General features: G+C 41.0%; 1 protein-coding gene across 2 annotated transcripts; it reads right to left on the reverse strand.

Moving 5' to 3' along the window:
• Positions 1-2780: 2780 nt before the first annotated feature.
• Positions 2781-14612, reverse strand: LOC113452280 (vomeronasal type-2 receptor 26-like). Of its 2 annotated transcripts, XM_087928388.1 has the most exons (4): positions 14344-14612; positions 8136-8351; positions 5804-5930; positions 2781-4059 (listed from the first exon to the last, which is right to left on the reverse strand). In XM_087928388.1, exons 2-4 carry the CDS (start codon positions 8253-8255, stop codon positions 3155-3157), a joined length of 1152 nt encoding a protein of 383 aa, XP_087784514.1. In that variant the 5' UTR covers positions 8256-8351; positions 14344-14612; the 3' UTR covers positions 2781-3154. The 2 variants fall into 2 exon arrangements, with proteins under 2 accessions (XP_087784514.1, XP_026579509.2); XM_026723724.2 differs by lacking the exon at positions 14344-14612 and having other exon boundaries at positions 8136-8479.
• Positions 14613-14839: the final 227 nt, after the last annotated feature.

Consider the following 14839-nt stretch of genomic DNA (forward strand, 5'->3'; position numbering starts at 1 on the left):
AAGGAACTGACCAATATAGGGTTTAAAGCTGGTTTAGCCGACCCATGTCTATTTAAGAGAGAAAAGAATGGGAAAATATCATTATTATTGTTGTTTACTGATGATATTGCTCTGATAACTAAAACTAATGATGAAGCAAATGAAATAATCTCATCATTAGCCAAGAAGATAAAAATCAAGCAATTAGGGGAGATAAAGAGATATCTAGGATTGAACATATTGAGAACACAGAAAGGTTTTAGGATATCTCAGGAAGATAAGATATCTAAATTGCTAATAGATTATAAGATGGAACTTTGTAAGCCTGCAAAGACTCCAATGAGTCAGGATATTTGCAAAATGGATACACAAAGTCCCAAATGTGATAAGAAACTATATCAATCTTTGATGGGTAGCTTATCATATATTAGCAATTGGTCAAGGCCAGATATTGCTTTTAGTATTAATCAGCTGGCACGACACAATAATGATCCGCTTCAATGTCACTGGATAGCATTGAAAAGAATCCTAAGATATCTTAAAGGTACATTACACTATGCACTGTATTTATAACCAAAAGGTGATCTCATATTGAGTGCTTATGCAGATGCTAGTTTTGCAGCAGAAAGAGATACTAGAAAGTCGACTTCAGGAACAGCCATAATGCTGGGTAAGACGTTAATAGGCTGGAAGTCAATAAGGCAACAGCATATAAGTTTGTCTACTATGGAGGCAGAATTCTCCTGTTTATCTTTATTGTGTACTGAGTTAATTATGTACAAACAAATGTTGAAGGATATGGGTATAACTGTAAATTACCCTATAGTTGTACATGAAGATAATCAGGCAGCAATTCAAATGGCCACTAATATTGCAGTTAAAACGAGAAGTAAACATACAGATTTGAGGTATCTTAATGTAAGACAATCTGTACAGAGTAAATTGATACAGCTGGAGTACTGCATGTCGGAGGACAATATAGCTGATCATTTTACTAAAGCCCAAGGTGCCATTAAGCATCTAGAGAGTTGTGAAAAATATGGGTTTAGAATGTAAAGGCATTACATATTTATATCACCCAAAAGGGGAGAATGTTGGGTATATGGATACACCAACCAGGTTTGGGTTGAATAAATATGTAAACCTAGGATTAAGTGTCTATGTAGCTTTAAGCAAGAAACTGCAATGTCATTGTGGGTGCGGTTGCAGGCAACAATATAGGTAGGAAGGGAAACGTAATAGACCCGGCTTCTGGATGCACCTGGTTACTGTTCCTGGTCTGCTGCCTGCTGTGTTGGAACGTCTATCTGCTTGCTTTTGGAGGCTACTGTGCCAGATACCATTTCAACTGAACACAAGGACTGTTTGCCTAGTGAGCTGAGGATTCAGCGTTGTCTTTGAGAGAAAGGTATCGGGAGGAGAAGATTTACAAGCAGATAAGGACATTGTATTTACTGTTAATGGACTTGATAACTGGATGGATATACTGGATAATGATATATGGACTGAATGACACTTCTTAATCTCTGTGTATATTAAATAACTATTTTAAAACCACAAACAGTGTGTTTTTGTCTCCAGTGTGTGTATACTCTTGGGCCCACTCTCTCTCTCATTTGCCTGCCTGGCTTGACTGCTGTTGCACACTCTGCTAGGGGGTTTATCCCCAAACACTAACAATAATAAAGGAAATGTATAATAAATTTTTTTTTTTAAAAAAAGTGGGCTTTAGGTAGCCAGGCCTACTATGGGGGCATGTCAGCAAAGTCTATTTGTATCATCTGGAAAGAATATCTTGCTCTACACAGTCAGGAGTAATGTGGCTTAGTCTTCTTCCTTTGTTGTGAGCTAAATAAACTACACAATTGAGAACTATCTCCTTTCCCCCATACTAATTCATTTACCTGTCCAATTTTGCTTAAACCTCTGGGCTAATGCTTCTGCTCCTTCATGACCTTGGTTGTAGTTGTAGTTCGTTTGCTTGAGCTGAAATGGGGAGGAGGGGGCTCAGTGCTATCAGCTTGTATATTAATGTCCTGCCTCACCCCTTGCACTCTTCCCCCTCTGTGATATTAACCTACATTTACATCAGTGGTGGGATTCAAATTCTTCAACTACCTGTTCTGTGGGCGTGGCTTTGTGGGTGTGGCTTGGTGGGCATGGCAGGGGAAGGATACGGCAAAATCCCATTCCCTCCCCACCCCACTGACCTGCTTTCCAGCTCCGTTCTCCTGTGCAGGGCAACCAAAGAACACCCAGCCAATCAGCTGGGACTCAGGAGACAGAGAATAGATGGGGGCAGGGCCAGTCAGAGGTGGCATTTGCCGGTTCTCTGAACTACTCAAAACTTCTGCTACTGGTTCTTCAGAACTGGTTAGAACCTGCTGAATACCACCTCTGATTAGCATCCACAGTGGAACAACTTGCCTTAAGAAGTTGTGAATGCTCCTTTACTGGAAATTTTTAAGAAGGACTGAAATGGTAGAGGATTTGAAATGGTAGAGACCCAAGGTCCCTTCCAACTTTGCTATTCTGTTATAGCAGTTTCATCACAATAAAAGTTAAAGTCAACATTAAAACGGGGAATATCTTCAAGATCCTCAATAGCTTTTTTCTGCTATTGTGAAAAACAAGTTAAGTACAGTACTATGTGGTGGGAGACAGGGAAAAGTCATCTGGATTTTTAAGATTTAATTCACCAGTTGTGCCAATATGAAGTATCCAATAAACCTGCCTGCCTTAGAGTTCTGTTTTCTATGGGTGCATTACTTGGAACATTGACAGCTGAGATTTTGACTCCAATAGTGCCAGGAATTCCATTTGCTGATAATTTACATTAAAATAATTGAACTTTTAGAGAACCCCACCCTTCAAAAATATTTCTGGCATATCAACAAGATTCACATTGCATAAGCACCATGTTTCAAATATTTAGGGTGTGGCATTTCAGGCCTCAGGTAGGCTAAAGGCACAGACAGATATGATGCTGTGACTTCTCAAAGAACTAAGCAGCTATATTGCAATTCTACTGGACAAGGATGTGGGTCTTCCAACTGCCCTTTAATTATTTCAAGCAAAATCATTACCAAAGCTCATATATGGAGGATAGCTTGGATCATTTTCTATGTCTGACCCATTGAGATATTTTGAGAGCACAAATTCCTCTATCTCCCATTTATACATTTCTTCTGGTTGTAAGATGCTCTTTTGTATTCAACTCTGGCCTCAGAAGGATAATGTAGCATTTGGGAATGAAGATGCAACCCAACAGACCAGCACTAGAGGCCAAGATGGAGAAGACCTGCACAGCCACCATATACTTTCCCTTGGTGCTCAGGTAGGTGGGCACAAAAGACACCCAGACACTGCAGAAGACCAGCATGCTGAAGGTGATCAGCTTGGCTTCATTGAAGGTCCCAGGGAGATTCCTGGCAAAGAAAGCCACCATGAAGCAGATGGCAGCCAAGAGGCCCATGTAGCTGAGTGTGATGTAGAACATGATAACAGAGCTTTCATTGCATTGCAGGATGATCAATCCAGGATGGGAGTGGAAGTCAGAGTCAGGGAATGGGGGAGAAATTAAAAGCCAGATGGAGCAGATGACAATTTGGACAGCAGAACAAGAAAGGATAATATAATTGGCTAAGCTCTTCCCCAACCATCTCTTCACTCTGTTTCCTGGTTTTGTGGCCAAGAAAGCCAGCACCACTGTGATGGTTTTGGCCAAGAGAGAAGAAATGGCAACTGAGAAGACGATGCTGAACACTGTTTGTCGGAGAAGGCAGGTGATTTTCCTTGGTTGACCAATGAAGAGAAGAGGAGACAAGAAGCAAAGCAGGAGGGAGACTAGGAGGATATAAGAGAGGTCCCGGTTGTTGGCTTTGACAATGGGAGTTTCTAGGTAGCTAATGAACAGGATTAACACAAAGCCTGTGATTAGGAAAACAAATAGGGCAAAGGAGACCAGGATGATGCCCAGATGTTCTTCATAAGACAGGAAGATTATAACTTTGGGGATACATTGGATTCTGTCCTCATTTGGATATTTTTCATCTGGACACTTAGTGCATTTTTCCATATCTGAAAGAAATCCAAAAGCAGCATTTCTTTAATTCTCCTTTTAATTCTTTTTAAAAAATTCATTTCTTCAATTCTCCTGTCCTTTTGCCTTTCAAGAGATGACTTCTTGTGACAACAACCATTATCAGCTGCATTTTCCAAGAGGCATTCCTGCAGGAAGAAGCTCAGAAGAATAGCATTTTCTTAAAACAAAGCTATATTTTAATAGTATATACCAGTGGTGCCTAACCTTTTGGGGATCCTGTGCCAAAAATTGTGCATGCTCTGGCACACACACGCTCGCATGTCAGCACCCAGAAGGCAATGGGTGACTCCCCACTCCCCCTGCACATGTGCGTGCAATCCCCCAATGCTCCTCTATGCCGCCTCCACTACCACCCCTTTATCTGCACTGCACCTCACAGCTGATTTTCAGCAGGTTTGAGGCCTTTTTCAGCTTCCCAGAGGCTTGAAAAAAAGCCTCTGCAGGCTTTGCAGGATGAACAATAGGCCCGTTTTGTCACTTCCATTATTACAGGAAGTGACAAAACGGGCCTATTCATCCTGCAGAGGCTTTTTTTCAAGCCTCTGGGAGGCCGAAAAAGGCCTCAAACCAGCCGACAATCAGTTGTGAGACATGTGCATGCACAGTGAGGTAAGTTTGCCTTGCAGCTCGTGTGCCGGCAGAAATGCCTCTGTGTGCCACCTATGGCAAGCGTGCCATAGGTTCACCATCACAGGTATATACAATTGGAAGAAGTCCTAGGGCCTAAATGATTTGTTGTGTAATTTGCAGAACCTACATAGGGACCTACATTATCAGAGGTAAATAATGAATCAAGTAAACTTCCTGGATCCTGCCAGATGGAACTTTTTAATATACTGAACTCAGAGGATGTCTATCTTTTAAAATCTAGTGTCAACTCTGGCTGAACCCATCTTTTGCTGCCTCATAGTTGCCACAAGCCCTGAGAGGGGGAAGGGCAGGGAGAAGTAGATATACCGGCTTGGCTGACAAAACAAAAGGTTTTCTTGTGGGAACCAAGGTCATCTGAACAAGTGACTGTGAGAAGAAGAAAGGAGTGACCAAGCAACCTGCCAGCCCGGCTATTGGACAATATGACCAATGGCATCGGGGGGGGTGGGGGCTTTTACTTTTTAAACTAGGGAAAACTTATGGGAACTTCAAACTTGGTTTTCACTGGCTGTGCCAATATGATGCACCCAATAAACATGTTCTTTGAGGAATCTCCCTGCCTCGGAGTTCTGCATTCAATAGGTGTATTACTCAGAATGCTGATACCTAGTGGAATAAAAAAGAAAGCTACTGCAAATAATCGGGAATGGTTAGTGGTAACAGGGGTATAATCCCATAAGTATCCACACCACCTTATTGTGGAGTAGCAATACTTTCTCACTGATTCTCATGCAAAGGTCTATGTATAGTGTATTGCAATAATCCTTCCAGGAAATGGACCTAAGGTGATTCCTCAAGTTTCAAAGAACTCAGATATTTCTAGAGAGGTAAATGTGAATGGTAAATGGAAGAGATATTTTCTCTGGTACTAGAAAAGCTTGCCCAATCTTCCACCCTCTCCAATCTTTTTCTAGAACCTCACTCAAGGTCCTTTTACTATCCTTCTCTTTAAACAGGAAATTGTACACTTTGAAGATAAACCAGTTGTGCTTCAAGCTCTCCTAACCTGAGAGTAGTCTGAATAAATACATATCCACAAGGCCTGTCCTTTTCTCTGGCATCACCCACCTTCCTGAGTGGAGAAGGTCCCCTCTGGACAAGGAATACAGTCATAGCAGCAATCTGGCTCTTCTTCTCGCTTCTGCTTGACAAATCCAGGATGACAACTTTCCACACACTGGGACTGAGGAAAAGACTAAGCAGAAAAACAAGGAGTGCCAAAGAAGATTAACTGGAACTTAGCATCCATGGAAAATGAAAGTGGAAGTAGTCATGAACAGTAACCAATCAATCAATCAGAATACAGCTGAAAGGGATTTGGGAGGTCTTCTAGTCCAACCTCTTGCTCAAGCACGAGACCCTATACCAGTGTTGGTGAACCTTTTTGGCACTGAATGCCAAAATGGGAGCATGCACGTGCATATGCACCAGCCACCTTGTCTTCCATTTTCTGATGTGCATATGCACAAGAGGAGAAGCTGGCCAGTGTGCATGCATGCACCAGAAACCTGAAGTGCAGCCACCCGGTACACATTAGCACACAGGTACACACCAGCCAGTTGGACTTCACATGTGCATGCATGCCAAAAACTGGAAGACCAGGTGCGCATGCACATGACAGAAACCAGAAGATCACCTTCCTGGTGTACGCATGAGCACTGGGTAAGCTGATCTTCTGGTTTCTGGTGTTCTCGCACACATGAAGAACAGTTGGCGAACACGCTGGAACCCTGAAGAGCAATGGATGATAGCTCACATGCCTAGAGAGATGGCTCTGTGTACCACTTCCGGCACTCATGGCATAGGTTTGCCACTATGGTGTTATACTATTTTAGACAGGTGTCCATCCACTCTTTTCTCAAAAACCTCCAGTGATGAAAGACCCACAACTTCTGAAGGAAAGCTGTTCCAATGGTGAATTGTTCTCACTGTTAGGAAGTTTCTCCTTAATTCCAGGTTGCTTTTCTCCTTGATTAGTTTCCATCCATTGTTTCTTGTCCTGCCCTCAGGTGCTTTGGAGAATAAATTGACCCCCTCCTCTTTGTGGTAACCTCTCAAATACTGGAATACTGCTATCATGTCCCCCCAGTCCTTCTTTTCTCTAGACTAGAATAGATTAGAATAACAGATTTGGAAGGGACCTTGGAGGTCTTCTAGTGCAACCCTCTGCCTAGGCAGGAAACCCTACACTACTTCAGACAAATGGTTATCCAACATCTTTTTAAAAACATCCAGTGTTGGAGCATTCACAACTTCTGAAGGCAAATTGTTCCACTGATTAATTGTTCTAACTGTTAGGAAATTTCTCCTTACTTCTACGTTGCTTCTCTCCTTGATTAGTTCCCACCCATTGCTTCTTGTCCTGCCCTCAGGTGCTTTGGATAATAGTTTGACTCCCTCTTCTTTGTGGCAGTCCCTGAGATATTGGAACACTGCTATCATGTCTCTCCTAGTCTTTCTTTTCATTAGAGTAGACATACCCAGTGGCTGCAACCGTTCTTCATATGTTTTAGCCTCCAGTCCCTTAATCATCCTTGTTGCTCTTCTCTGTACTCTTTCCAGAGTCTCAACATCTTTTTTACATCGTGGAGACCAAAACTGGATGTCATATTCCAAGTATGGCCTTTCCAAGGCATTATAAAGTGATATTAATACTTCACGTGATCTTGATTCTATCCCTCTGTTTATGTAACCTAGAACTGTATTGGCTTTTTTGGCAGCTGCTGCACACAGCTGGCTCATATTTAAATTGTTGTCCACTAGGATTCCAAGATCTCTCTCACAGTTACTACTATTGAGCAAGGTACCACATAAACTGTACCCATGCATTTGATTTTTCTTGCCTAAATGTAGAACCTTACTTTTTTCACCATTGAATTTCATTTTGTTAGATAGCGCTCAATGTTTAAGTCTGTCAAGATCCTTCTGTATCTTAAGCCTATCTTCTGGAGTGTTGGGTATTCCTGCCAGCTTGGTGTCATCTGCAAATTTGAAGAGTACTGGGCCTAAAACAGAGCTTTGGCATACTTCACTGCATAATTCCCTCCATGTAGATGCAGTTCCATTGAGGGACTACACGTTCAGTGCAGTTGGTCAGCCAATTATGAATCCATCTGGTGGTGATGCTGTCTAACCCACATTTTTCTATTTTATCTAGTAATAGGTTATGATCCCACTTTATCAAATGCCTTACTGAAGTCCAAGTAAATTATATCAACAGCATTCCTCTGGTCCACTAATTTTGTCACTTTGTCAAAGAATGCAATAAGATTAGTCTGGTATGATCTAATTTAATTTAATTCTCACTGAAGTTAATCCACCTTGGTGACTAGACTCAACCCACTTGAAATGGGTCCTAATCTTTGAGGGGGAAAGAAAACACTGCAAATGTTTTACCCACTTTATTGTAGAACTTTAGTCTTGAGAAAGCCTTTTGGAAGATAGTGAGTCTCTGTCTTTCAAAGAGTCCCAGTGCCATGTTGATGTTGCCCTTGTTCTTAGGAAGAATCACCAAGGCCATGACTGCCAGAGCTGCTAATACATCTCCATTTTGGTCCAAATACAGTTTTACATGGGAAAAATTGCAATATTCATTCTTTTTCAGAAATGGATGAAACTAGAATGGAATCAACCAGGAATTTAAAAAACAGAAAAGTTGGTTTCCTATCCCACGTGGTCTTTTCACATTTGATTTTTTTTCTTGTACAGTTGCCTAACTTCCAAATAAGCTTCATTAGGAGAACAATTATTATCGCCCTCTTCTTGAGTGAAGAAAAAATGTTCAGCAAGATTTATCAATTACATGCTGACAAAATATATAGATAATATAATTTACACAATTGATTAGTTAGAGGGAACATTCTAGAGCCAGAAATTATTCAAATTTGAGAAATTATTCAAATAAATGAGAAATTATTCATACACTCCTTGAAAACAAGATAATTTCCTGAACGTATGGATTTTTCAAGGAAAAATATGTCAGATTAGTTTTTTCCCTGTACACCAAAAATGGAAATTTATTTTATTTATTTATTTGATTTGTCAATCTCTTACAAGATACGGGTATAAGAATAAACATAGTTTTGAATACATGAGATGGATACTTATAAGAAAAATAAAAAGAAGCAATAGGACAGGATGATAGGCACGATTGGTGCACTTATGCATGACCCCCAGAGGCCTCTTAGGAAGGGGGTGAAGTTAATAGTAGAATATATAGATATAGATATATATGTATATGTATATGTATATGTATATGTATATATATAGATATAGATATAGATCACTCTGAGATCACTCAGATCAGAGATCACTCTGAGAAGCACAGAGCCGGAGACAGAAGCCTGAAGATGATGAATGAGACTTCATCGAAACGTTGCCTAGATACTTCGAATCTTACGCGGGAGAAAACCTGAACAACCAAAGATCCACATACAAATACCCATGAGAACCTCAGAAAACAAATATATATATATATATATGTGTGTGTATATATATATATATGTATGTATGTATGTAAGTATGTGTATAGATAGATAGATAGATAGATAGATAGATAGATAGATAGATAGATAGATAGATAGATAGATGTAATGTCTCACCTTTCCAGGGAAGATGAAAAGTCCAAACTCTGACAAAATACAGGCAGGCAAGAAGATTCAGTATTTACAGAGTTAATTCCTATAAGCAGACAATGTTCTTGGCATTATTACAAATGCTGCCTGCCAAGTTCGACAAGATAACCAGAAATATTAATCACTAAAGCTGTCAAGAAACTAAATACACCGAGGCCTGACAGAAAAAATTACACTTTGTCCCATACAGAGTTTCCAGAGAAAACACACCCACTTTTATCCCCTGTGGGGTGTGTCTCCATGACTCAGCTCACTCTCTCATTCGTCCACGCCTCCTACACTGCAGCTCACACTTCTTCCTGCGACGCTGCCTAGCATCAAGCCAACCTTCATCTCCTTGATTCCCTGTCAGAGGCTGCTCCAATATGCCCTCGTCCTCCTGATTAGTCTCAGACTGTCCCTCCCGGTTATCTGTTGAAAGCTGAGGTATTATCTGGGAGGAAGGCATTGCCGAAGAGGAAGGTTCTGGGGAGGAAGGCATTCCCAATTCCTCCTCCTCATCTTCCGAGTCCTCTTCCTCTAACAATGCAGGCTCAGGACTCAGAGACACAACACACACACACACACACACACACACACACACACACACACACACACACACACACACAATATATATATATATATATATATATATATATATATATATATATATATATATATATAATTCAGCTTTGTTCGGGTATTTTCCCATGGCATTGTAGTTGTGCTTTTAAAGTTTTAGCAACATTTCTTTTAAAGTTGTAGCAACTGTGAGTCAGACTTTTACATCTGATTCACAGATGAACACAATACAGAAGCCTGATGATGGCAGATGAGATTCTGCCAAAACGTTGCTACAACTTTAAAAGCACAACTATAATGACATGGGAAAATACCCGAACAAAGCTGATTACCATACATGTAAGTACCCGCAAAAACTTAAGAGTGTGTGTGTGTGTGTGTGTGTGTGTGTGTGTGTGTGTGTATACACACACACCACCTCATGGAACTAGCAGAACACTGCTTAACCAACACATGTTTCATATACAAAGGACAAAGATACAAGCAAATTGAAGGAGCCCCTATAGGATCACCACTGTCACCCGTCATTGCAAACTTGTTCATGGAAGAATTTGAATCCAGAGCCCTGGCTAATGCCACCCACAAACCCAAACTATGTTTAAGATACATCAATGACACATTCGTGATTTGGCCCCATGGAAAAGAAAACCTAAACCATTTCCTAACACACCTAAACAGCACACACCCCGAAATCAAGTTCACAATGGAAACGGAAACAAACAAACAACTACCATTCCTAGATGTATTAATCTACAAAAAAACAGATGGCACACTAGGACACACCATATACCAGAAGAAAACACACACCAACCGCTACCTCAATGCCCAATCCCACCACCACCCAGCACAAATAAACTCTGTGGCCAAAACACTAATCGCAAGAACCAAACACCTGGCAGACAAGACACATATAAAGAGTGAACTATGCACCCTGACTAAAGTACTGACAGCCAACAGCTTTTACAAAAGCAAAATCACCAACTTGATCCACAAAAACACACTGAGACATAATGGAGACCTAGAAGATGAACAGACCTATGGAACAGCTGTTCTGCCCTATATAAGAGGTACTACAGACAAAATCAGTAAGATACTACACAGGCATCACATCAAGACTGCCTTCAAAACAGGCAGAAAAATAGCAGCCATCCTTAGAAACCCCAAAGATAAAATTGACCTGGAAAACCAAGGCATATACGAAGTCCCCTGTGCATCATGCCTGGCCACATACATTGGACAGACCAATAGAAGAATAAGTACCTGCCTGGATGAACACAAAAATGCAGTAAAAAAGCTGGAACAAACTTCTTCACTAGTCCAACACATGAAAGCAATAGCCAACACAGGTCATAGCATCAACTTCAATGGCACCCAAACCCTAGCCACTATGGACAACCCCAGCCACAGAATCATCAGAGAAGACATAGAGATTGAAAAAAGACCTGAAAGCATGAATAGAAGAGATGATTCCACCAGACTGTCAGTCATTTGGAAGCCTGCACTCACAAACAAAAAGATCTCCACACCACTAGCCAGGCAAACACCTGGGCACAAACAGATCCCCCCTGATACCTCCAGCTCAAACACACCCCAACCAGGCACCCAGATGAAACCTAGCTTCCTAACAAATGATAGCCATCCATTTACTCGGAGCCAAGCTGCACTAAAGGCCTCCAATAAATGAACACAATCTTGCCAGCCAATCAAGATACAAAAAGAGCCACAAAGGAGACAGAAGATACTAGAAACACCAATCAAGCAGAACACAGCAAACTCCAAGACCAATAAACACAGACCAAGACTCCCAACCAATCAGGATGAAGAAAAAACCATTCTGGCACAGCAGTAGGCTAGTCCCAAATTTAAAACTGAAACCACTGTAAAAGTCTGACTCACAAAAGAACACAATACTGATGATGGCAGCCTGAAGCCTGATGATGGCAGATGAGATTCTGCCAAAATGTTGCTACAACTTTAAAAGCACAACTATAATGACGTGGGAAAATACCCAAACAAAGCTGGATACCATACATGTAAGTACCCACAAAAACCTAAGAAAACATATACATACAGCCTTAAAAGTTTGGGGGAATCCTTTCTGATTTTCTCTGCACATTATGCAGCTGCAGGCTTCTCCCACTCTTATCTTTTTTTCCCCTAGGTAGTGTCTCTTTTCCCTGTCCCAAATGTTTTTATCACATATCAGTAAATTTTCAAACAGATTATGTGAATGCTGGTGATGTAACTTGATTTCAGCAAAATATTAACCAATAGAATAGAATAGAATAGAATAGAATAGAATAGAATAGAATAGAATATCACCAGAGAGTGGTGCACAAGAGTGAAATTGGGGGTGGGGGAGTAATCTGATTTATAGCAATTAGGACTTAACAGATAACAGATAATCAGAGTTGGAAGGGACCTTATAGGTCATCTAGTCCAACCCCCATCCAAGCGGGAGACCCCACACCATTTCTGACAAATGGCAGTCGAATCTCTTCTTGAAGGTCTCAAGTGATGACGCTCCCACAATTTCCTAGGGCAACTTCTGTTCCATTGGTTGGTTGTTCTCGCTGTCAGAAAGTTTCTCCTTATTTCTAGGTTAAATCTCTCCTTGTTCAGTTTCCATCCATTATTCCTTGTCTGACCTACAGGCACTTTAGAAAATAGATTGACACCTTCCTCCTCTCTGTGGCAGCCCCTCAAATATTAGAAGACTGCTATCCTGTCTCCCCTGGTCCTTCTCTTCACTAGACTAGCCATGCCCAGTTCCTGTAACCGTTCTTCATATGTTTTAGTCTCCCTAACTTAACTGTAGTTTCTTTTATAAGAACATTAACAATGCACTGGAAGAAGGATGACCAAATTTGATAAAAATATTTGTGGAAGTGATCTCAAAATAATAGCTGATGGCACATCCAATGTGAGTCAAAAATGTAATGCTCAGGGAAACAAGGCAAATGCATTCATAAGAATCTCAGGAATCAATGTCCTGGTTTGTGGGGACCCCAACTCAAGTACCAGGTCTCCTTGGAGGCACCACACTTGGAGAACACATTGCACAAAACCTGGATTAGCTTCATGGAAGTGCAATGAAACAAAGGAAGACATTAAAGGACTTAATTAATCTTTTCCCAGCCTTAAGGAAGGATGACAACAAGAACAGCCATGTTTGTCAATGGGAACAGAAAATAATGAGTCTGGGAGCATCTTTTCTAGTTAGCCATTTCTTTTAGTTGGAGAAGGAAGGAAACATTTGCATAGAAGCTTAAAATTTGTCATTGTTAGTCCAGAATCTGAGTCATCCTGAAATGAACTTAGTTACAGGAGAGGAAATTCTGGCTAAATGAGAATAAAAACATCCTAAAAGTAAAGATTTTAGAGTAGTTTTAGAACTGAGCAAATGAAGCAGAGAAGTTTAGTCTCCCCTTCTTTGATTCTCTTAATGCAAAGACTGAGCAGCCATTAGTCAGAAAAGTTTTAACCAGAGAGGATGGGTTGTGCTAGATCAAGGTGTCAAACTCACAGCCCACAGACCGGATGCATCATGCACTGGTCACACCCACTCTCATTTTAGCGAAGGGGGGAGAGTCACAATATATCACGTGACAACATGACAATGCAAGTTTGACACCCCTGAGCCAGTTCATCTCAAGGTTCCATTTAAATTTATAAAGGGAAAGATTCTATAGTGCTTAATCAAAAACCCTTATGTAAGGGGCATGCATAAGTGCACCATTGTGCCTACCTTCCCTGTTCTATTGTCCCCATTTATTTGTACCTATTTCCTGTATTCTTACATATGTTTATACTTATACCTATTATCTTGTAAGTGATTGACAAATCAAATAAATCAAATAAATAAATATAGGAGATTATTTAAAAATGTAAAAATTTGGTGGTCGTGGTATCCATTCTTTGAAACATTCTCCCCCGAGTTATTACATTGTCCAAATGAGAGGTGGCATTCAGCTGATTCTGACCAGTTCTGGAGAACCAGTAGTGCAAATTTTGAGTAGTTTGGAGAATAGGCAAATACCATCTCTGACTGGTCCCACCTATTCCCTGCCTCCTGAGTCCCAACTGATTGGCTGGGTCTTCTTTTGTTACCCTGCACAGGAGAATTGAACTGGAAAGCAGGTTAGTGTGGTGGGGAGGGAATGGGGGTTTTGCAGTAACCTTCCCCCAGAAGTGGAGAGGAAATGGAGATTTTACAGTATCCTTCCCCTGCCATGCCCACCAAGCCACACCCACAGAACCGGTAATAAAATTTTTTTAATCCAACCACTGGTCCAAACCTGTTGACATTTTATAGGAGGAGGAGGTTGAGAAGGTTCTCCTCTTTCTACTTTAGATTTCTTCTGAAAAGAAAAGAAAACTACATTTCATGGATCCTTTTTGTGACCCTCATACCTGCCATGGTTGCAATCTTAGTGACCTTCTCTCTTCATTCTTCTTCTTTGTCTTCCTGGATCTGGAGGAATATGCAGCATTCAATACATGGGCCAGAGTCAGAACAATATCGTAGACATGCTGGGTATTCAGTATCAGTTCCCTGTTCTTTCCCCCTTGGTTCAGCAGTGGTGCTTTCTGGGTGCATCTTCTCCGGCCTTTGACAGAAACGTCATGATTTGAAAAAGAACAGTGAAAATATTGATCCTGAAACTGGGGATCCACATAGATATAGGATGGTGGGCATGGCAGGGGAAGGATAATGTAAAATCTCCAGTCAGAGGTGCTATTTGCCAGTTCTCTGAGCAACTCAAAATTTCCACTAACGGTTCTCCAGAACTGATCAGAACCTGACAGTTGAATACCACCTCTGGTTCGGAGAACCTGTGGTAACTTTCCCCCAGGAGTGGGTAGGGAAGGAAGATTTTACACTACCCTTCCCCTGACATGTCCACCA

Source organism: Pseudonaja textilis, chromosome 2 (assembly GCF_049901715.1).
Source record: "Pseudonaja textilis isolate UNSWEBS1 chromosome 2, rPseTex1.2, whole genome shotgun sequence".
NCBI classification, from domain to species: domain Eukaryota; kingdom Metazoa; phylum Chordata; class Lepidosauria; order Squamata; family Elapidae; genus Pseudonaja; species Pseudonaja textilis.

What these genes read in the sequence shown, in the direction of transcription:
- LOC113452280 (XM_087928388.1), bottom strand. Translation starts at nt 8,255, where the DNA reads ATGGCCTTGGTGATTCTTCCTAAGAACAAGGGCAACATCAACATGGCA. An exon ending in GACTAAAGTTCTACAATAAA is followed by an intron (nt 5,931 to 8,135) that starts GTGGGTAAAACA and finishes TTTTCTGCTTAG; the next exon opens with TCTTTTCCTCAGTCCCAGTG. An exon ending in GACCTTCTCCACTCAGGAAG is followed by an intron (nt 4,060 to 5,803) that starts GTGGGTGATGCC and finishes GATTTCTTTCAG; the next exon opens with ATATGGAAAAATGCACTAAG.